This window comes from Lygodium microphyllum, chromosome 23, assembly GCF_053477565.2.
Source record: "Lygodium microphyllum isolate KBCC chromosome 23, Lygodium_microphyllum_v1.1.10, whole genome shotgun sequence".
NCBI lineage: Eukaryota > Viridiplantae > Streptophyta > Polypodiopsida > Schizaeales > Lygodiaceae > Lygodium > Lygodium microphyllum.
The window spans coordinates 76,637,664-76,659,195 of record NC_141157.1 but is presented as its reverse complement, the minus strand read 5'-3'; the positions used below and the strand labels follow the sequence as shown (position 1 = coordinate 76,659,195).

The window sequence follows — 21,532 nt, the reverse complement described above, 5'->3', positions numbered from 1 at the left end:
TGCCTCACCGTGAGCAATCACTAAATCAGTCTAAGAGCCAAGGACCTCGATTGTGGTTGTGGAGAAAAAGACTGCTCGACCAATCAACAAAGTTGCTGAACGGATGTTGTTCACCCCAAGCCCGGGGGACATAGTATACATCATTTAGTGTAGCGCGATCTAGACCCTAGTCAGTGGGAAAATTGGCACAATCGTAAGCTTGAATCGTGACCGAGAAGTTGTTCCCAACTCGGATGTGCATGATTACAGAGGCTTGGGGAAGGAAAATGTCCACGATGGGGCATATGATGAGTAGCTTCACTGTCCACAATTCAAGGAGTAGCTAAAGTACTCAGCTCCAACAAGTGAACCTATACAATCACCTCATCAAGAGGCAACTTGCAAATGTGGACGAGACTCACATCCTCAAACGTCTCTACAAAGCCAATATGGGCCTTTGTAGATCAATCAGGCAAGCCCTCTGGTGTTAAGAATGTTGTCGATTATGATGTCTGATTGGTTGTAGTGTGGGTCTAGCCTCGCCATTGTCCTTTGATCGACACTTGTTGTCAAAATGGCTAGCTTTTTGACAATGTTGACAATACTGATTCTTCTTTGGTACATTTTGCCACTTGGGTTTTAGAGATGACTAGGAGTTTTCTTGGGTCTCACTAGTTTGATTTTAGTTTTGATTTTATTTTTTATTGGAATTTTGAAAACCAGATGCTTATGATTGAAGAAACAAACCATGAACTAGTGAACCTATTTAATGAAGCTCTCTAGAAGTTGAATTTGATTACTCGTAAAATTTAGAAGGTTACTAATTTTGGAAGTTGCTCAAATGGAAATTTTGTGCGCGTCAAAGACTTCAGAATTTTGCAAGGAGCAATTTTGTCTTCAACAGCTATCTCAAATTCTTAACCATTTGAGAGATTTTTAAAATAGAAGGTTTGGAAGCTTTTTTCTCTAGAAAAGTCACATGTGGCATCTAGTAGAGGATGTGTGTCATTTTGAAGCAGGACGTGTGTCATTTTGAAGAGATGAGTGTAGAATTATTTTCAACAAACACATGTCATTTGTAACCTCTACTTTTCACTTTTGAGCACCCAAAGCCCACACCTATATATTGGAGATCTCTCTCTTCATATGGAAGAAACTCTCATGTTGAAATTTCAGCCACATGCTTTGTATTCTCCTATCTATCTCTCATCCAAGAAGCATTTTCTACTTAGTTTGATCTAATCCAAGCACTAAAGACAAAAATTCTTTTAGCTACAACTTTGTGGCCCGGATGGCTAAGAGTTGTTCCTCAGAGAGGATGATGCGCAAGGTGTTTGACTGGGGGGCACTCGCAGAATGCGCTGGCGTCTGATCAGGGGTTTCCATTGCACGTCCCTGCTGGGAACCTACCAATCACGTTGCTGTGCTACCAAGGGGGAAGTTGCTGCAGGGAGGAGGGAGCAACTAGATGTGGAGGGAGTCGATGGCAAGGAGAGGGGGGTTGGAGGGGGGGGGGGGGGGTTTACTGTTTTCTGAAAGGTGGTAAGACCGCCTGGCCGGGCCTGAAGGTGAAAGCGGCGTGCCGGGGGGGAGGGGCAGTGAGTGGCCACAGGTGGAGGTAGGGGGGGCTGGTGCGGCGTCGGATTAGACGGAGGCGGGGTTCAACTTGTGACGTGATGGACCTTATATATTAGATAGGTTTGAGGTATTTTTAGTTTTTAGCTTAATAGATCTTAAGAGCGGGTATCATCAATGAATTTGCATAAGCCAGCTTTCAAGAACATGTTTGGGTTGTCTGAGTTCTTGGTTATGCCATTTGGGATAACAAATGCTTCTACAAGTTCCAATCAAATTATGGATGGAATGTTTTAAAATCATGGATCTGTGGTACCCTCTTTGATGACAACATGATTATGGACTCCAGCAATGAGGCAAAGCAACGGAAACATTTGGCTATGGTTTTCATAGAACTCAAAAAGCATAAACTGGTCATTGATGGGAAAAGGACTAAACTCCTCTTGTCAAATATTCACTTGTTGGGGCACATTTTGTCTTTGTCCTAGAGCTCCAGATGCTCTGCACAACACTATTGCTAGATAGGAGGCCAGCTCACATAAAGGAACCCGCACAAACAGTAGTGACAAAATTTTTTCATAGATCAGAACTGAATAACACTACTAGCCTAGCAGAGATAGAGCCACCCTGCCAAACACCTTCCACTCCATGCTGTGGAGTCATTGGACAGAGCCATTTCACTTCACCAAGTACGACAATCCTTTCTAATAGGACCACGTCCAAGAAGGCTGCACCATAGTCAAATTAGAGCCATCATCGTGAAACACTAGAGACTCACCACCAAGCATATCAGTCATCTTGCAGCTAGGGGCCACATCACAGTTGACATCATGTGTAGATCTTGAGATTAGCTACATCCTATAGTCCCCACAATTTCTATAAATAGCTACTTTCAAATTAGGACTTCCTTTTCATTGTTTCATAGGCCACTTATTTTACTGTTATTCTCAACATTGTTTTATAGGCAACTTATTTTATTGCGATTTTCACCTTACTGATGAGATGATAGTAGACATAGATGTACCCCAGATTTTCTCTCATAGGCCACATTGGCCTTATGTAGATGTTAATATATATTTCTTATTTTTTTCTTTCTTTCCAAAGATGGTGTACATATGGATCCCACCAAGTAGTGTTGAGAAATGTGCATTCACACCTGCTTTGTAGTCTCTTTGTATAGAATAGCACGGTAAAGGATCACACTACAAATAAACCTTAGACTAGGTCACTTTATGCATGCTTGATTATCACCATGGTAGCTGGAATACCATTCTCTCTTTCCATTCTTTGCCACCTACCAATATCACCTACTATAAGCCTATAAAAGGCACTCATCCCCACACTCATTTCATCCTATCACTCTCATTCAGTTGTGCTTGCATTATGCTTCAATAATATCAGTTGTTCTCTTTTGTCATTACTTATGGTCCATTAAGATTGTCTTTTGCTCATCAGTGATCAACCATAGCATGCATCCTCAATATTTTAACATGATATGAGAGCCATGGCAGTTCTATTCTTCATTAGGTGCATTAGTCATGTCACTGGATTAGTTATAGTTTGAATTTTTGGCTTTCCTCTCTTTTCCTTGATTTTCTCACCTACCTCCATAGCCAGCCACCTCAGTTGGAGGACGTGAATCTCTCAATCTAGGCAAGATCTCCATGCGCTCTCTTCTGGAGAAATTTTCCTTGACTCTAGGCATAGCGGCCTGTCACCTCAAATCTCAACATTGGTGCTTCCTCGCCCTGGCATTGCTTCCAGCTCGCTGCCTATTTTGCACCCTTGCCCTAGTCATATGTTTGTTGAGACGGCACGCAACACGATCAGGTTCCATTTACATGGGCTGATAAGGAAATGCAGCATTCAATAAACTGAGATGAAATCTTACATTAAGCCTATTGTTGATCTTTCCAGGTCTCCAAGCTTTTGTCATCTAGTATGATGTATGTGGGAATAGTGCTGGTGCAGTCCTTATGCAAGATGGATGAGTGGTAGTTTATGAGAGTAGAGTTTTGCAGGTTTCAGAAAATGATTTGCACATTTATCAAAAAGAGGTTTTGGTTGCCATATGAGATTTGGTTCATCTCATATGCTTATCAAAAAGAGGTTGTTATGAGATGGACCAATATTTATCCATGTTGAAATATCAAAAAGAGTTTTTGGTTTCCATGTCTACACTTAGCAAGGTTCTTTGAGAAGCATATGAGATGGACCAAATATTTATCCATGTTTTAGTTTTGGAATGTAGTGATTAATCCATTATCAAGGAAAGTATATGTTTCAGTAGTGTCTATAGGATATCATCGTGAGTTGGATGAGATGAGGTGAAGACACAGAATGTAGAGGATGAGGATTTTTCAAGGTTTTATGACTAGTTGTTTGATGGTCAGTGACATGAGCACTGTAAGGGATGGATTTCTTATGATGTCATCTGTGTGTCACAAAGTCATTGATGCCTAAGGTCATGGTTAAAAATGATGCTCCATTGTATGTAGGACATAGAGGCATTGATGTTATTGTGGAGGTAGCAAAGACTTTGTTTTATTGGCCAGCTTTGAAACATGACATAGGTTACTTTGTGTGGACATGCATCATTTGCAGGAGGTCAAGTTTGACCACCAAAAGGTATTGCCTTTTTGTTGAATCCTTTGCCTTTTTCTGATATACCATGGGCGAGCATTGATATGGATTTTACCTTTGAGCTTCTTAGTACACCTTCAGAAATGACGGCATTGGGGCTGTGATATGTAAGTCCAGTAAGCTAGAAAGCTTCTTATAGACACCATGATTAATGATAATTTTTTATGTTCATGTGCTCAATTCTCTCTCTTTGTTTCAACAGGAGCCTCTTATGCATTTGCATAGCTCTCAACATTGTGTCAGATCCATACTTCCAGTCTGTCCTTCTCAAGCACTAAATCTACCATAATCATAGTCTAGGCATCTCAATAGCTTCATTTTTTCTCTAGCCAGTCACCTATGAATAGTATCCTAGTTATCTCTCCTTTGCATCACCATTTCTTGAGGTATTAGGTTCAAATTGAAGCCAAATTGAAGATATTTTTATGGACTATCAATATTTTGATCAGTTATTTGTGCCCTCAACTTGGTTTGTAAGGTTTGGCAGCTAGGGATTTCTGCAACCAAGCTCTGCTTACCCATATCTATAACCTCTTCTTTTGAATCATCAATAAGAATGGAGATTAGTGATAGACCAGTGCCTATTGAAGAATTCACCAATGTTCACAAGTTCAAAGAGCAAGAAGTAGTCTCTTCAAGACCCCAAATGGGAAAGATAAAAAATACCATCAAGAAGTCGTCGAGGACTTGCAAGGGAATAGCAATTGTATTGCTTTTTCTTAGCAATTTTGTTCAATTTCTTTTTGAATCAAACTATTTGTGACATAGTTTGTAAGGAGTTAAATATTGCTGGTTAGTAACCACTAAGATGTCTCCATGGTAAGATCTAGCTTAAGTTTTCAAATAGGCAAGTTCAATGGACAAGTGATTCACATGTGCTCTAGAACAATCAGATTTTAGTTTCACACAAAAATCTTTGGGATGTTGTCTTGGAAAGTCTTACCACATTCAACTAGAAGACACCGAATCAGCAATCACTTTCCTTGATTGCTTTCTATTCAGCCCCCAGATTCAGTCATCATATTGATGTCAAAGGTTCAGCCAAAGAAGCATGGACTGGGCTCAATAAGATAGGAGGGGTTAAATGCATCATATTGATGTCATGGGTTTAGCCAAAGAAGTATGGACTGGGCTCAATAAGATTTTGGACCTAAAGCCAAAATCAGGAATCCCATTTAAACTAACTTCTAGCATGAATTTTAGGAATGCCTTGCTGAGAATATTAACTAGGTAAGCAACATGATCCAGCTTGATGGGATTGGTGGAAAAATATCCTGAAATAGAATACAGTTGCGATGTTGCTTGTCAACCTCACCCAGAAAGGAAACTCTCTCAAGAACATGGAAGCTGTTAACCTTGGAGCATTGTGTTTCTACTTTGCTTCTGAAAGAGGAGGCTAAAAGGACAAGAGAGTTCTTTCCAATGAAGTATCTCACCTTCTATTTGAAGAAACCTCCAAGCAACAAAGGGTCACACATTCATGCTACATAAGAACTGGGCATGAAGTTTCCAGCTGCTACCACAAGAATAAGCCCAAGTGCCTCAGTTGCAAAAGGATCAGGCATATTGCACAAGAATGATGGAGCAATCAAGCAAACTTAATGGATTAAGAAGGCTCTCCACCTACACATTCACAGTGGATTCACACCAACCTTTTCAAATCCCTTGTACTTATCAAACAAAAATGAAACATACCCTTGAAGGGGAGTCTTGAATATGCGAGGGTGGATTAGGGTCTCTAGATTAATTCAGGTTCATTAGAACCTTAGTCTCTAGTACGATAGCACTTGCTAACCCAATGATGCAATCACTAATATAATCTGTCAAAATTTTCAGTCTCAACAATAAAACTTTTATCATGTGAAGGAGGTGGATATTTGTGGATTACCTTGGATATTGTCACAACTCTATAGAAACAGAATTTGTATCCTTTTTTATTAATTTGTCTATATAATGATTTATTAAATTTGTTTCCTTTGCACTAATTAGATATAAAGAAAAGTGCATTGGAGCTGGCCACTGATGAGTGATCACAGGTTATGGTGGGCCCACGCGGTGGGTTAGAGAAAAGATAGTTCACACTTCCACCTATATGGCCCGATTGGGCGCCTGTGACTAGAACTCACGCATATCATGGTTAGACTCGCACACAGAAAGGATTGATGCCTTGAAGTGCGGGCTAGATCCGCTAGAACAGACAGTTACAATCAACAAGATGGCATGATCATGAAATGCTTGTACAATGTGCATGTGTGGGCTGAAAGCTTGAAATGCACATTTCTTTGCATAGGAAAGCCACATGAAGATTCTGATACCGTTTTTGCGATGTACACGGAAAAAGCTTTCATATGACACCCATATTGGGGGGTTCCCTAAATTTTAGGAGGTCCTTAAATTTTAGGAGCCTTGAATTAGCCTAAAAATGCTAGTCCTAAAAAATAGGAATGTCATTCTAAAAATAGTAAATTCTATACTCTGACTGTGCTTACTAAATTTGGTTGTTTCTATTCTTGACAGTATTCAGCCCAAAAAGGAAGGCCATAGAGAAGAGACAAGTGTCAAGACACTTGTCACACAAGTTTCCAAGTGTCCCACCACTTGTCACATCTCATGACATGTGGCTAGACACTTGTCTTGTGCTACTCCACTTTCCCCTTTTATACTAGCTCTTCCCTCTCCTATAAATAAGAGCTCGTTTTGCTTCATTAAGCATAATTTTTCTTTGCTGCAAACTCATGTACAACACCCACAGATAGCCAAAAACTGGCCCCATCCATCCCCATCATCATCCCCCACTTCTCCATTATCAAATTCCTCCATATTCCCTCTTTTATCACTGTTGTTTTACAGGACAGCAAGCCTGTAAATTCATTACAGCACCTCCTTCTCGAGCTCTTTCTTCCATTTTAGCAACAAGAAGCAAGCCCTATCCATGTACTGCTGATCAACGATGGAGAAAGGTTGATTTCCCCTCTTTCTTCTCTCATACTGTAAAGAAATCAGTTCTTATCATTGCATAATAGATAATGCATGTGTGTTTGTACATCTTTGCATAATCTTGTGAGAGTGAGAATTACTTCTCCTCACTCTCAAGTTGATTGTAATTGAGCTCTTCCCTAAGGGACTTGGGTTGAGCAGAAATACATTCCTTCGAGGGGGGGGGGAGGGCCATCTTCGACCCTCAATCTTGTCTCCATTACTTTTACATTTTCATGGATGTAATTTTGTGAATAATTTTCATTTTCAGCTTTAAGTGTTCATTCTCTTTTATATTAAATCTCGAAAACAAGCGAATATCATAATTGTTAAGCATACTACGTTATTCGGGGCGTTTACAGTGGTATCAGAGCTTTGGCTCGGTCCTCACCCCAACATTGGTAGTACTTACAATTATAAGTTTGTTTGTTTTCAGTTCTTGCATTGAGTGCTTGAGCATATTTTTCTTAGAGTCTCAATGGATCAGTTGAGTGCTATCCTTCAAGCCATTCAAAGTCTTAGAGAGGAGAATCAGCAAATTCGTGAGCAACTTCTCAAACTAGAAAAAGTTGAGAATCCCAAAGAATTTAAAGAAAGAAGCCCATCTGCTTCAAGGAGACAAAGCCATACCAATGAAAGGAGCCGATCAAGAAGTCCAACTACTTCTAAGACGCAGTCCCATTCTACTTCAAGACAAAGAAAGAGATCGCGTAAAAGCTCATCCTCTTCTTCAAAGTCATTTGGCGCCTACTCTGATGGACCCTCTTCTAGTGATGAAGAGTCACACCCTTCTCATGGAAGACCTCATCATTGTCAAAGGGCGTCGACATTCTTCACCCTCGTCTCCATCTTCATCATCTTCAACCTCAAGATCCGGGCATGGACGAAGGCATAAAAGAAGAAGAAGACTAAGTCACTATCTCAACTTGAAAAGAAGATCAAGTTGAGTATGTATGATGGTTCCCAAAATCCTGATTTTCTTCTGAAGTTTATTCGTCAATTCCAAATTTTGTATAGTCGTGACAAGTATAAAGAAAAAGAAAAGATTAAGTTTGCAGCTTTACATTTGACTGACTTAGCCCATACTTGGTGGACGGGGTTGGAATATGATCATGCTGCCCCAAAATCATGGCGGTCCTTTGTTCGCATGATACAAAGCCAATTTCTTCCTGTTCATTTCAAAAGAGATGTAAAAATGGAATGGGATCGGCTTTGGCAAAGGAAAAATGAGTCACTTGGTGACTATACCAAGAGATTTTGGGAGCTACTTTTTAAGGTCCAACATTTCAAGAAGATCAGCAATTCGGAAAAGCTTAGGAAGTTTCAAGGAGGTTTACATTTTAAACTTCGTACTGCTCTTAATCATTATCATTGTTCTAGTCTCAGGGAACTCATTGACCATGCTGAGACATGGGAAATGGAGCACAATGGCAACAAATCATTTCAAAAGAATGATAAGAAGAGAGTAGCTGATGATGAGGAGTATTCAGCCCCAAATGAAGGACAAAAACAGCGGCAAAAGCAACCATCAAATCAAAAGAAGATGAAGCCCTATGCACCTCCTAATGCTCCTCAATTTCGCTCCAATCTATACCCACAAGCAAAGCAACTTTCCGAAGAAGAAAAGCAGCGCTTCATGAAAGAAGGGAAGTGCTTTAAATGTGGACAAACAGGCCACATAGCGAAGGAATGTCGAAACAAAGGACAAAGCAAGGTTTCTGACAACAAGCCTAAGTCGCCAGTGAAAATCAATGCTATCAGTGATGTAGTTGCAAACACAACTCACACTCCAGAGATGCGCAAATTATTAAAAGCTTGGGGACAGTTGCAAGGTAAGCAAGCACTATTCTTGATAGATCTTGGAGCGAATGAAAATGTCATTTCCTTGCAATTAGCTAAAGAGCTTGGATTAAAGAATGAAGAGATGGACACTTTGGCAGAAGTTCGCCAAGCTTTAAATGCCGATGAAGGTGACACAGTGAAGACTGTGACACCCTACATTGGCAAGCTCAAGTTTCAAATTCAAGGCTACAGTGACGAAGATACCTTCTGTATCGGAGACCTTGATGGTTGCGATGTGATTCTTGGCATGCCCTGGAATCATAGAGTAGATTCAACCATCTTCTCTCAGAAAAAGAAGGTAGAACTCACCAACAAAGGTAAGAAGTACGAGATCCAAGCTGAAGTTTCTGGAGACACCATACCTATGGTAAGCCATATGCAAGTCTCTAGAGCAATTAAGGATTGTGTTCAATGTTGTTTGCTTTATGTCACTGATGTAAAAGATAATATGAATGCTGAAAACCAAGAGCGACTTCAGCTCTTGGAAAAGTATAAAGATTGTTTTTCGGAAGATCTTTCTTATCAGCTTCCCCAGAAAGGCCAGAAGACCATCATATTGATATTATTCTGGGCAGTTCTCCTCCTAATATAGCACCATACCGTGTGAGCAGCCCTCAACAACCGTGGGCTAATTAGCCCAAGTAGCTCACCATTTTGTTCACCAGTTCTTCTTGTTCAAAAGAAAGATGGCACATTCAGGATATGCATTGATTATCGAGCCCTCAACAAAATCACTTTCCTATTCCCAGAATTGACGACATTTTGGATTGTCTAGGAGGCTCAAAGGTTTTCAGCCGCATTGATCTAAAGAGTGGTTATCATCAAATTAGGATAATACCACAAGATGTACACAAAACTACTTTCCGCACTTCATATGGTCTTTATGAATTCTTGGTGGTTCCTTTCGGATTAACCAATGCACCAGCCACCTTCAATCGAATGATGGAGCGCATCTTTAGAGAGTATCGACAATATGTCGGTACTTTCTTTGATGATATTCTTGTCTTTAGCAAGAATGAAGAGGAGCATCATCAGCACTTGGAGATTGTTCTACAATTAGTTCAACAAAATCAACTCTTGGTAAATGGTAAAAAGAGTGAATTTTTCATGCATAAAATAAATTACCTTGGGCATGTCATCTCTTCTGAAGGGATTCAGATGGATCCTGAAAAGATCAAGATAATCCAAGAATGGCCTCATCTTCATGATGTACATGAGGTGCGATCGTTTCTTGGCTTATGCTCTTATTACCGCTGCTTCATCAAGCATTTTACACATATGGCTTCTCCACTTCATGACCTTACAAAGAAGAAGACCTCTTTCCAATGGAAGGAAAAAGAGAATGCAGCCTTCACAAGGCTGAAAACAGCTCTTACTTCTGGACCTGTTCTTATCATTCCAGATTTGGTAAAACCATTTATGGTGGAAGCAGATGCTTGCGGTGATTGTATTGGTGCAGTGCTAAATCAAGAAGGCCATGCCGTAGCCTTTGAAAGCCGCCGTCTAAATGATGTGGAGAAAAGGTATGACATTTATGAAAAGGAGCTCTTAGCAGTGGTTCATGCTTTGAAGATATGGAAACATTATCTTTTAGGCAATGAATTCCTTATTAAAACTGATCATCAGATCTTGAAGTATTTCAAGACTCAAAAGCATTTGCAGGAGAAACATGCAAGATGGAAAAATTTCTTGTCTATGTTTCATTTTCAAATTATGTACACTCCAGGGAAACAAAATGTAGTTGTTGATGCACTTTCTAGAGTGCCTTGCATTGCAACTATTATAGTGGCTCATCATGAAGATTTTCAAACGATGAAGAATACTTATGATGAAGATACTGACTTTGCAGTAATTTGGTCAAATTTACAGTAAGGAGGTTCTCATCCAGATTATTCCATCAAAGACGGTTACCTTCTCATGAACAATTGCCTTTGTGTCACTCTTCCTGTTCGACAAAAGGTGCTTAAAGAAAGTCATGAACCCCCTTATGCAGGGCATAGAGGGAGGGTAACCACTCTAAGTGCAATTGAGCGCTACTTTTATTGGCCAACATTACGAAGAGATACACTCAAACTAACGGCCAAACAGAGGGGATGAATCTCACTCTTTTGGATATGTTGAAAGCTTATGTTAGTGAACATAAGTCACAATGGGAGAAATATCTTCCATTATTGGAGTTTGCTTACAATAATACAGTGCACTCATCCACAGGGAAAGCTCCAAATGAAATAGTATAGGGTAAAGTGATTCCTTCTCCAATTATTCGCACTAAAGATAAGATTTTTGCTACTGATGAGTTTGCTTCAGATTTAAAAACAGCAATGGATCAAGTTCGAGCCACTATCAAAGTTGCCCAAGAGTGGCAAAAGAAGCAAGCAAATAAACGAAGATCTTTGGCTTTTGAAAAAGGTCAATATGTCTTGCTAAAGTTTAATAAAAGGAGGCTCAAACAAGGTTCCGGTCAAAATTCATCTTTTCCAAAGCTCTCCAGTAGATACTTTGGACCCTTCAAAGTGATTGAGAAAATAAATGAAGTTTCTTATTGACTTGAGCTTCCTACTCATTGGAAAATACACAATGCTTTTCATGTAAGTTTGCTAAAACCTTACATAGGACCTGAATCAAAGGAACCCATTACTGAAGATCCCCTAGAAGTTGAAGAAACAGAGCAACTCTTGGAACATGAACAGATTTTGTTTCACAAGGATCGAACCACGAGAAGTGGGATTGTGACATGAAAATTCTTACTAAAATTCAAGAATCTACCCACAACAGATGCACAGTGGGTAGATGAAAAATTCATGAAGGATTACCCAGATATTCTTCAGCCATATCAAGAAGCTTTTCAGCTGAGGACAGCTGAATAAAAGCCAGAGGGCTGTCACAAGTCTATAGAAACAGAATTTGTATCCTTTTTTATTAATTTGTCTATATAATGATTTATTAAATTTGTTTCCTTTGCACTAATTAGATATAAAGAAAAGTGCATTGGAGCTGGCCACACCACTGATGAGTGGTCACAGGTTATGGTGGACCCACGCGGTGGGTTAGAGAAAAGATAGTTCACACTTCCACCTATATGGCCCGATTGGGCGCCTGTGACCAGAACTCACGCATATTAGGGTTAGATTTGCACACAGAAAGGATTGATGCCTTGAAGTGTGGGCTAGATCTGCCAGAACAGACAGTTACAATCAACAAGATTGCATGATCATGAAATGCTTGTACAATGTGCATGTGTGGGCTGAAAGCTTGAAATGCACATTTCTTTGCATAGGAAAGCCACATGAAGATTCTGATACTGTTTTTGCGATGTACACAGAAAAAGCTTTCTTATGACACCCATATTAGGGGGGTCCCTAAATTTTAGGAGGTCCCTAAATTTTAAAAGCCTCGAATTAGCCTAAAAATGCTAGTCCTAAAAAATAGGGATGTCATTTTAAAAATAGTAAATTCTGTACTCTGACTGTGCTTACTAAATTTGGTTGTTTCTATTCTTGACAGTATTCAGCCCAAAAAGGAAGGCCATAGAGAAGAGACAAGTGTCAAGACGCTTGTCACACAAGTTTCCAAGTATCCCATCACTTGTCACATCTCATGACATGTGGCTGGACACTTGTCTTGTGCTACTCCACTTTCCCCTTTTGTACTAGCTCTTCCCTCTCCTATAAATAAGAGCTCGTTTTGCTTCATTCAGCATCATTTTTCTTTGCTGTAAACTCATGTACAACACCCACAGATAGCCAGAAATTGGCCCCATTTATCCCCATCATCATCCCTCACTTCTCCATTATCAAATTCCTCCATATTCCCTCTTCTATTACTGTTGTTTTACAGGACAGCAAGCCTGTAAATTCATTACAGCACCTCCTTCTGGAGCTCTTTCTTCCATTTTAGCAACAAGAAGCAAGCCCTATCCATGTACTGCTGATCAACGATGGAGAAAGGCTGATTTCCCCTATTTCTTCTCTCATACTGTAAAGAAATCAGTTCTTATCATTGCATAATAGATAATGCATGTGTGTTTGTACATCTTTGCATGATCTTGTGAGAGTGAGAATTACTTCTCCTCACTCTCAGGTTGATTGTAACTGAGCTCTTCCCTAAGGGACTTGGGTTGAGCAGAAATACATTCCTTCAGAGGGGGGGGGGGTTGCCCATCGGGGGGGTTTGTCCATCTTCAACCCTCAATCTTGTCTCCATTACTTTTACATTTTCATGGCTGTAATTTTGTGAGTAATTTTCATTTTCAGCTTTAAGTGTTCATTCTCTTTTATATTAAATCTCGAAAACAAGCGAATATCATAATTGTTAAGCATACTACGTTGTTCGGGGCGTTTACAGATATAGAGGAAGCACAACTCTGTGTGGGTAATTATGGATAGCTTAACCAATATTCCTTGGTTTATTCCAACCACCTCTGATTTTTGAAAACCCAGAATAGCTAGATTGTTTGTACAAATCTTATACTGATTGTATGGCCATGAATATGGCAGATCATCTGGAAAAACTGAAAGGATTGATCAATCATGAAAAAGAGGTCGTGAGTATATGCAAACAAAAGTGAACAGGTTGGAAATAGTACTTAGCTATAGTAGAGTTCCAAGCACTCTTCCACCAGATATAGCCTGTTTACGATAATGTATAGGTTTCATCTAGAGCTCCTTATGCAGTGGGATTGCAAAAGGAAAAAGTTTAGGCAACTAAGGATTTTCTAGAGAATGTGAATGAAATTTTAAAATTTGCATAAAGCAGCATTAGGAAGGTGCAAGATAGAGCCAAAGGCTATACTGGACCACATAGAAGGTGTCTTATTTTTTAGGAAGGATAGCAAGTTTGCCTCAAGTGCCTGAGAAATCTGAGATTATGAAGGCAGGACAATGTCCAAAATTATCACCTAGGTAGTGTGATCCTTTCACAATAGGCATATCCAGTAATTCTTGTAAGCTTAAGAGGAAATTGGGTGACAGAGAGAATCTCATCTCAGGGGAAGAGAGTGTGTAACTCGTTGATAAAGAATCGCTTCCACATGAGCCTGAGAGGATTCTAGATTTATGTAAGCACAATACAGAAATGGTTCCCTGTGGACCTCTGAACTGCATTTTTGAGAACGAAAGCATAAGGGGTGGGGAAGTGTCATGTCTATTCATGTGGCATGACAAAAAGACATCATTTGGATCTATTGATCCCTTGTGTATTATGGAATATACATGCATGGGGTTGAGAGGCATGACTGTTATAATGCACAAGTGAGACACACATGTGAGTGATATGGTAAGCATGCACCAAATTTACTTTACAATTAGTAAATATAGCATTAATATAGTCATGTATGGACAATTCTATCAATGTCTTATCTTGCTTGAACACATAACTAAATCCTAATTTATAGATCAGACAAGCAAGCTCTATTTTCAGCCTATTAGAGGGTGATGCTGGTGGCGAGGGAGGGAGAGAGGGGTGGGGGACCAAGAAGAAAAGGGGGAAGGGGTGGGAAAAGAGGGAGGTAAGGGGTGATGTAAGAACTTTTCATGATGAGGGGAAAAGGAAAAAAAAGGCTTTGTTTAGCATTCTAGCATGGTGTGCATTTTCTCCACTTTTCAGAAGTGACGAGGGCACTTGGCCTTTCTTTTCTGAAAAGGAGATGGAGGATATCCTTGGAATTTTTCATATCTATTATCATTACTGGCAATGTATAAGGAAACCTTCTGAAGCTGGAAGCTAAAAGTGGTGAGATTATGCTTGCATATGTGTTGTGCCTAGTAAATCATTACTTTTGATGCCTGTTAGTGATTCCTATAACTTGATAAGAAATGATAGTCAATGCTGACAGTGATTTTGGATGTGCGGGCACAAGTTTCATATTGGTAGCTGCAAGAATCTCTTTATGTTTTGAGTAGTTTCTGGACACCTGCAGGTAAAGCTGGTTTGGTATTATAACAATGCTTTGGGTAGATCGAAAAAGAAGAAGATCATTGCCAGGAAAATGGCGTAAGTTGTGTTTGTGTTTAAATTCAGCCAGTTATAAGTTTTTGATAGGAAAATGTTTTCCATCAGCAACTTCTGCTTGTTAGCTGCCAACTGCACAGCTAGATGAAATTAGCAGAAAGACTGTGCTACAGACTGCTTGTGTTAAAACATATTAGGCCTGCTATTTTTTATTTTCTCAATTCAGCTGCAAAAATATCAAATTAGTTGCTTCATGGAGCATTTCTGATCACTTGACAAGCTGATGCTCTAGTTTTTGAAATGTCTATGTAGCTACCATGGGTCAACAGCTGTTTCTGCAAGCCTTTGTGGGTAAAATAAACTTATTATTTGAAAGTGGAATCTTTTACTTGGAAGTGGGTAAATAAGCTCAAGTAGTTATGGATATTAATTCTTGCTATCCTGTTGCAGGATTCCTTACATGCATCAAGGCTTTGATTTACCCTTTTCATTTGTGATCCATACAGATTGTCCACATTACTGGAAATATCACCAGAAAGGTGATATGCTGGTGCTTTCCTTGTGAAGGTCCTATCTATGCACAAGTAACGATTAGCAGACCTATTTTCACACTGTTGGACTATCACTGATCTACCAATATGAATCTTTACATTGAATGTGCTGGTTGGGAGTCTTTGCAAGTGGACTTTCTGAAATACCAGTTGTCATCCTGCCCTTGGTAGAATGTGTTTGAAACAAGTCATGCGTGGGCCCATCCTACTCATGCTGTAGATTGGGCTGAAGGACTTATTGGATCTTAAGCTCAAATTTGACGATACTTTTTTGATATTTCACTGCATCAAATTTACGTTTCTGCCAGCTGATGCTGTGCATCCAATTCAGGTGAGAGTGAAGAGCAATTTGCTACAAGATTGGCTGAAAATTTGGAGCGTCTTATTGTTGTGGAGGGGCCTGAGAATGTAAGTCCATTTACATTATTTCACCTTCATAGCCAGCAAAAATCTAAATTAAAATATCTGCAGCATTGGATGGTTCAACTATTTATCCCTTATTTGCCACAGATTGCAGCTTTCATTGCAGAACCTGTCATGGGATCAGGTGGTGTTATTCCTCCACCTGCCACATACTTTGAGAAGGTTTGAGATTAATCACCCAATGATGGCATATATGAATGATAAGGAGATAGTTTGAGGTCACTTGATGTATTCCAACCAATTTAATTCTGGCAATGTTTTGTCTAATGAGAACTTCAGGTACAAGCTTTGTTGAAACAATATGACATTTTGTTCGTTGCTGATGAGGTAATGATCATTTCCATTCTGTTTTGCATACTCTTTTTTAGCTTGGGACTTTCTAGGACTTTCCTTTCCACTTACTCTACGAGTTTGTAGATAGGTCAGCCGACATGACTTTTGATTTATGTACAGGTGGTTTGTGCTTTTGGAAGATTAGGTACATCATGTGGTAGTGAGAAATACAATCTTCAGCCTGATTTCATGATTTTGGCCAAGGTTGTCATTTCAACCTAGCTTCTAGATACTTAAAACTCTTGCCTTTGAATAGATAGGTTTGGATTCTGCTACAATCTTCTGTTGATTATAATTACCTCTGAGATGCATCAAGGAGAATTTCCATTATTTTTGTTAGCTTTAAACTCTATCTGCAACTCATACACTTACGGAATGCTGAAGCCTGCTTTAGGCTATACACCATCGATCTGTACAGTATTCCAGTTTCACATGCAGCTTACCTATATCAGATGTCTTTTCTAGCTTTAACTCTGTATTATTTCTTTGTGTAGGCACTGTCATCTGCTTACTTACCGATTGGTGCAGTTTTAATCAGTTCAAAAGTTTCAGATGTCATCTTGAAAGAGAGTAATAAACATGGTGAGGATTCCTCAGGTCACATACTAGGAATTTTGAGTCTTTGTCATGGTATAAATTAGTATTGTGTTTCTAGTTTGTGTTTTTCAAATGATGCTCTCTTTTTGCAAAATAATGTGTTGTAAGAGTTCTGAAGGATGTTTTGAAACATATATTCCAGGCATGTTGGCACATGGGTTTACATATTCTGGACATCCAGTTTCTTGTGCAGTTGCTTTGGAAGCTCTTAAATTATACAGGTTGGTTTCTAAATATGTAGTTAGAGTTGTCCTGGAATTGATTGTTGTACAGCTTGGTTTTGACTTCTCAGTTTGCGTTCGTGCAAGCTAATCTCTGAGAAAGAGTGCCATATTGGAAGTGTTTAACATGACATACTTGCTAAGGCACAGTACATCCTAGATGTTTCTGATATTGCTACAATGTATGCTGTATGCGTAAAGCAGAATGGACACATTCCTACTACTTGCTTCAGTTTAGTCTGAGGCTTTTCTAATGACATGAGTGTCAGCAATCAGCATACTGGATCTTATGCTGGCTAATACTTGCATTATGTAACATGAAATTGATGCATGTTATGTATGCAAATCAGAGCATTGACGAGTAAAAATATGGTAGATCCAATGCCCAAGAGTAGGGAGAGAATCATTGTAGAGCTGAAAATTGCCATTTTTGGGGGCATGGAGGAGGTGTTGAAAAAAATGCTCCCCTCCCTCTGGCATTTCATTTCTTGAAGTTTCCTCTTCCTAATCAAGCTTAATTGCTAAGCTTTAAATTATCTAGTTCAAATCTTGGTATTCACACTTGATCCAAAGTGGTTTCAACTTGATTGAGGGGGCAAAGGAGCTTGAAATTGTGGTCCGATTGGATGGGTGACTTTCTAGCATCAAAATCTATCACTTTGGCCTTTGTCACATGCTTTTCGGCTTCAGATTTGGTACTGCTTCATAATGCCAAACCTTGCGGCCATTAAATGGGGGGTCAAATGGAATTCGATTGATAAAGGGATACTTGTGTTGGATTACTCCATGTTGAAATGCATCTAGGAAAAACTCTAGCTCCTTTGCCTTCTGTTAGGCCACTCTATTAAGGGACCTCTCACAGTTCCATGGGGCATTCCTTTTTGGGATGCTGATTGGACTAATAAGTAGTGATATATGCACCAAGTTCAAGCATTCGCAGGCATCTTAAATTTGGCATAAACAGCAGACACATCTTCAGTAATCATTGTATTCTAATGACAGTTTGGGTTTACAGCAGGGATGACTTTTAACATCATAACATGTTCCAAACTCATAAATCTTGTGGCACAAATTTTAGCAACTCCAAACAAAAGGAGTAGGGTGAAATCCTACGTGAATTCTCTAAAACTTTGGTATACCAAAGTGTGGCAAATCTTATTTCATTGTTGAATGACTTTTTAAACCCAAGTTCTGTTTCGGGGAAAAATAGCCAATTGATCAATATGGCCACTCAAAACATCCATCCCTTATAATTGTACTTTTCCATGGTAGATGTTCGTGGTGGACATTGTCTGATTTTATCTTATTGTGAAGGACAAGTGTATAGTTATCAGATGTAATCCATATTCTAAGCAACATTCATTGCTTAATACTTGAGTGCCGATCTCATTATAAGCATACTATTAGGATGCTGGATTAACTCTAACCTGGATTTTCTGAGTTAATGTTTTATTTTCAGAGAGCGCAAAGTTGTGGATCATGTGCGAGAGGTTTCCACATTGTTTCAAGATGGCATGAGGACCATGTATAAAAATCCTATCATTGGAGAGGTAGAAGGCTCTACTGATCTGTGTTTAATCTGGACCAACTCAAAGAAGAAAGAACTTACAATCATACTCGAACAAGTATTTTGCAGATTCGCGGATTGGGGCTGATTATGGCAGTTGAATTCTCTGCCAGCAAGGAGACTTACAAGCCTTTCCCTCAAGAATGGGGTAAGACCAAATCTTTGTTTAGTGAAACCTCGGCTGCATATCATCAGATTTTCCAGTTTTAGCCATCAGCATAGAGCAGATGGCACAAATTTTCCTCATTATACCAATGGCTACACACAAATGATACCTGATCTTTATAGATTCTAATCTAAGCTCTTCCAAAGTTTTCACTCCTTATCAAAATTTGCATTGCATTCAGATACTTACTAGATGAAAGATACGTATGCAAGTTTTGGTATTGTAAACGGACAGTGTTTTGCTACAGCATCTTTTTTGAATGACCCATACCATCAAACGTAGACATACCTATGTAACAGAGAATATAGTCCCCGTGTATCTGTTACTGGTTTGACCCCTTTTAAAAGTGTGCCGACTCTCTGAGCTTTTTCGGCAAAGATTTTGTCTTGAAGACCTTTCTCATTGTACATTTATGAAATAATTAGTTTCACGAAGAAATGTGCATGCACGTGTGTGTATATCTGTATTTGCAATATGGACATAGTGATGTGTTCTGTAATTTTCTTCAGGTGTTGGCTTATACTTTCGAGAACGATGTGAAGAGGAAGGGTTACTCGTTCGCTTGTCTAAAGACGTCATTATACTGTCACCACCCCTCATAATCACAGCAGAGGAAATTAAGCAGGTCCTGTTCACATGTGAATTGCAAATTGGATGTGATTTCTGGTGATGTATCGAGTTGATTTTTTAGAAGTTGCTTGGAGAAATTGGAGCTCATAATTCTCTCCTGTGACTGCTCAGCAGACAAGGTCATAGTAATGTATAAAATTTATCAGGTAGATAACATTACAAAGCTGATAACATTGTTCATGTTGCAGTTAATTTCAAAATTTGAATCTGCATTAAAGAGGACAGAGAAGCATGTTTCCGAACTGCAGAAAGGGAGCATGTGAAGTCCCTCAGAGTTGCCCTTATCAATGGATGAGAGGATAATGAAATAGAGTCAGGATGGTAGGTTAAGAGTTCTTGTACAGTTGAATGTGAAAACTGTATGTATTGAGGTTTTGTAGAGTGTACAAATACAAATACAGGTCTGTCCTGAAGGATTATCCGACCTTTTCCAATTGACACATTCTTTTTATCTGGAAGGAGAAAATGCATGTTCAAACAAAAATGTTTGAAGTTGATCTCATGATCTGCAAGAATTACTTATCCATCACGTTACTGTGTTAGTGTACGTGATTGGAGAAAGCTAGATCTATGCTGTGCCAGTTTTTTCAATTCATCATCTCACTGTTTTAGTGCACATTATGAAGAAATAGATGGATCTTGTTATGACATTTGTCATGCTTTTGCATCTGCATGCCGCTTTTGTCCTTGCTTTGAGGTTTTGACATGTGTGGCATATGACAGACGAGTGCAGACTTTTTATCAGAGCTTGCAATCTCTTTTCTTAAATTAGGGGCAAATTTAGTCAATCAGTGCGTACAAGAAGGCAGTAAGGAAGGTGGAGACACCGTTGAGCTGAACGCGCCTTAAAGGGGCATTTAAACGCTTTTATTACTTTGAGGCTTAGCAAGCAAGGGAGATTACCATGGAAATGACACGAATATGTTAGATCAAGAGTCACCACTCCAAGGTGATAAAAAAGGGATAAATCCGCATAGATACATGTTTATATGATTAGAATGCCAATCCATTGGAGTTGTTCAAAGGGAGATGCATGATGTCATGCTTACGCAAAATTGCTATGTAATGGTGATACTTAGACAGTGCCCTCATTAGGGAATTGTTCACCTGTCCAAGTGCGCTTTTACAATCATGTCATCCTAACAGTGTGGATGAAGAAACACAATATTCAAAAATATATAATAAATACAAAGTTTGAAACAAATCAATAAGCATCAGTAGTGTCTCTTTTAAGAGAAGAAGTCGCCCCCTCTTAAAGTGGAAGGGAAAGTTGTAGATATTGGATGGTGGAAGGAGATGTAAGCACCTTGTTTGTCTCCAAGATGTTGATGTCGATGGGGGAAAGGAGTAGCATCTAAAAACGAAGAGTGAGATACATGTCCAACTCGAGAAATGAATAGCCTCCAAGATGAGCTGAGGCAATGATGAATATTGAGAAAGAAGTGCCACTAAAAGATGCAACCATGAGGAGTGTTGAACGATCCAAGTCTTTGCTCTGAGCTAGGTAATAGATCATGTAGACACAAATATCAACCTACAAATGTCAACCTACAAATGTCGACCTGCAAAAGGAATAAAAAACAACTACATAAGATCATAAAACATGTAGACCTCAACTTCAAGAGAAAGTGCAAGTGGGTTCTATATACAAATGTGAAAAGACTTTCACTACCATAAGGTAGGCACACTAAGAATGTAAGAAAGTAAATGGAGAAATGTGTAACAAAAAAGAGAAGACAAGAGTGTACCGTATAAGGATCAAGTGATGTGTAGATGGGAAGTGAAAAGGAATCATGGTCAGTATCACAGAGATTCGAACTAGAGAAGGAAGGCTCCAAAATTTTTTGGCCAAAGGATCTCTAGCGAAAGTGGGCTCAAGTGCTTCTTCTATTCCCCAACTAACTTTTGGACAAGACTCGTGTGCCAATGCCTCCACCTCCACCATCACCACCATATGGAAACATTTATGTTCCATTGCCTCCACATCAATTGGCACTCTTTGGATACTCACAGCCTATTCCTGTCTACCCACCTAATCCCTCACTCTCTTATCTACCTCCATATCCTACACCACCTAGCT

The 21,532-nt window shown here is 39.3% G+C and overlaps 1 protein-coding gene across 1 annotated transcript in view; it reads left to right on the top strand.

Moving 5' to 3' along the window:
* The window catches only part of LOC148016357 (gamma-aminobutyrate transaminase 1, mitochondrial-like), a 46,794-nt gene extending 26,737 nt beyond the window's left edge, over positions 1-20,057 (top strand). Inside the window, exons 7-19 of the mRNA XM_087663761.1 lie at positions 14,933-15,006; positions 15,277-15,315; positions 15,415-15,503; positions 15,847-15,923; positions 16,026-16,100; positions 16,218-16,265; positions 16,392-16,475; positions 16,766-16,853; positions 17,011-17,089; positions 18,549-18,639; positions 18,726-18,804; positions 19,332-19,447; positions 19,641-20,057. Coding sequence (XP_087519887.1) covers positions 14,933-15,006; positions 15,277-15,315; positions 15,415-15,503; positions 15,847-15,923; positions 16,026-16,100; positions 16,218-16,265; positions 16,392-16,475; positions 16,766-16,853; positions 17,011-17,089; positions 18,549-18,639; positions 18,726-18,804; positions 19,332-19,447; positions 19,641-19,715 — 1,014 coding nt within the window. The 3' untranslated portion in view covers positions 19,716-20,057. The remainder of the gene's footprint in view (positions 1-14,932; positions 15,007-15,276; positions 15,316-15,414; positions 15,504-15,846; positions 15,924-16,025; positions 16,101-16,217; positions 16,266-16,391; positions 16,476-16,765; positions 16,854-17,010; positions 17,090-18,548; positions 18,640-18,725; positions 18,805-19,331; positions 19,448-19,640) is intronic.
* Positions 20,058-21,532: the final 1,475 nt, after the last annotated feature.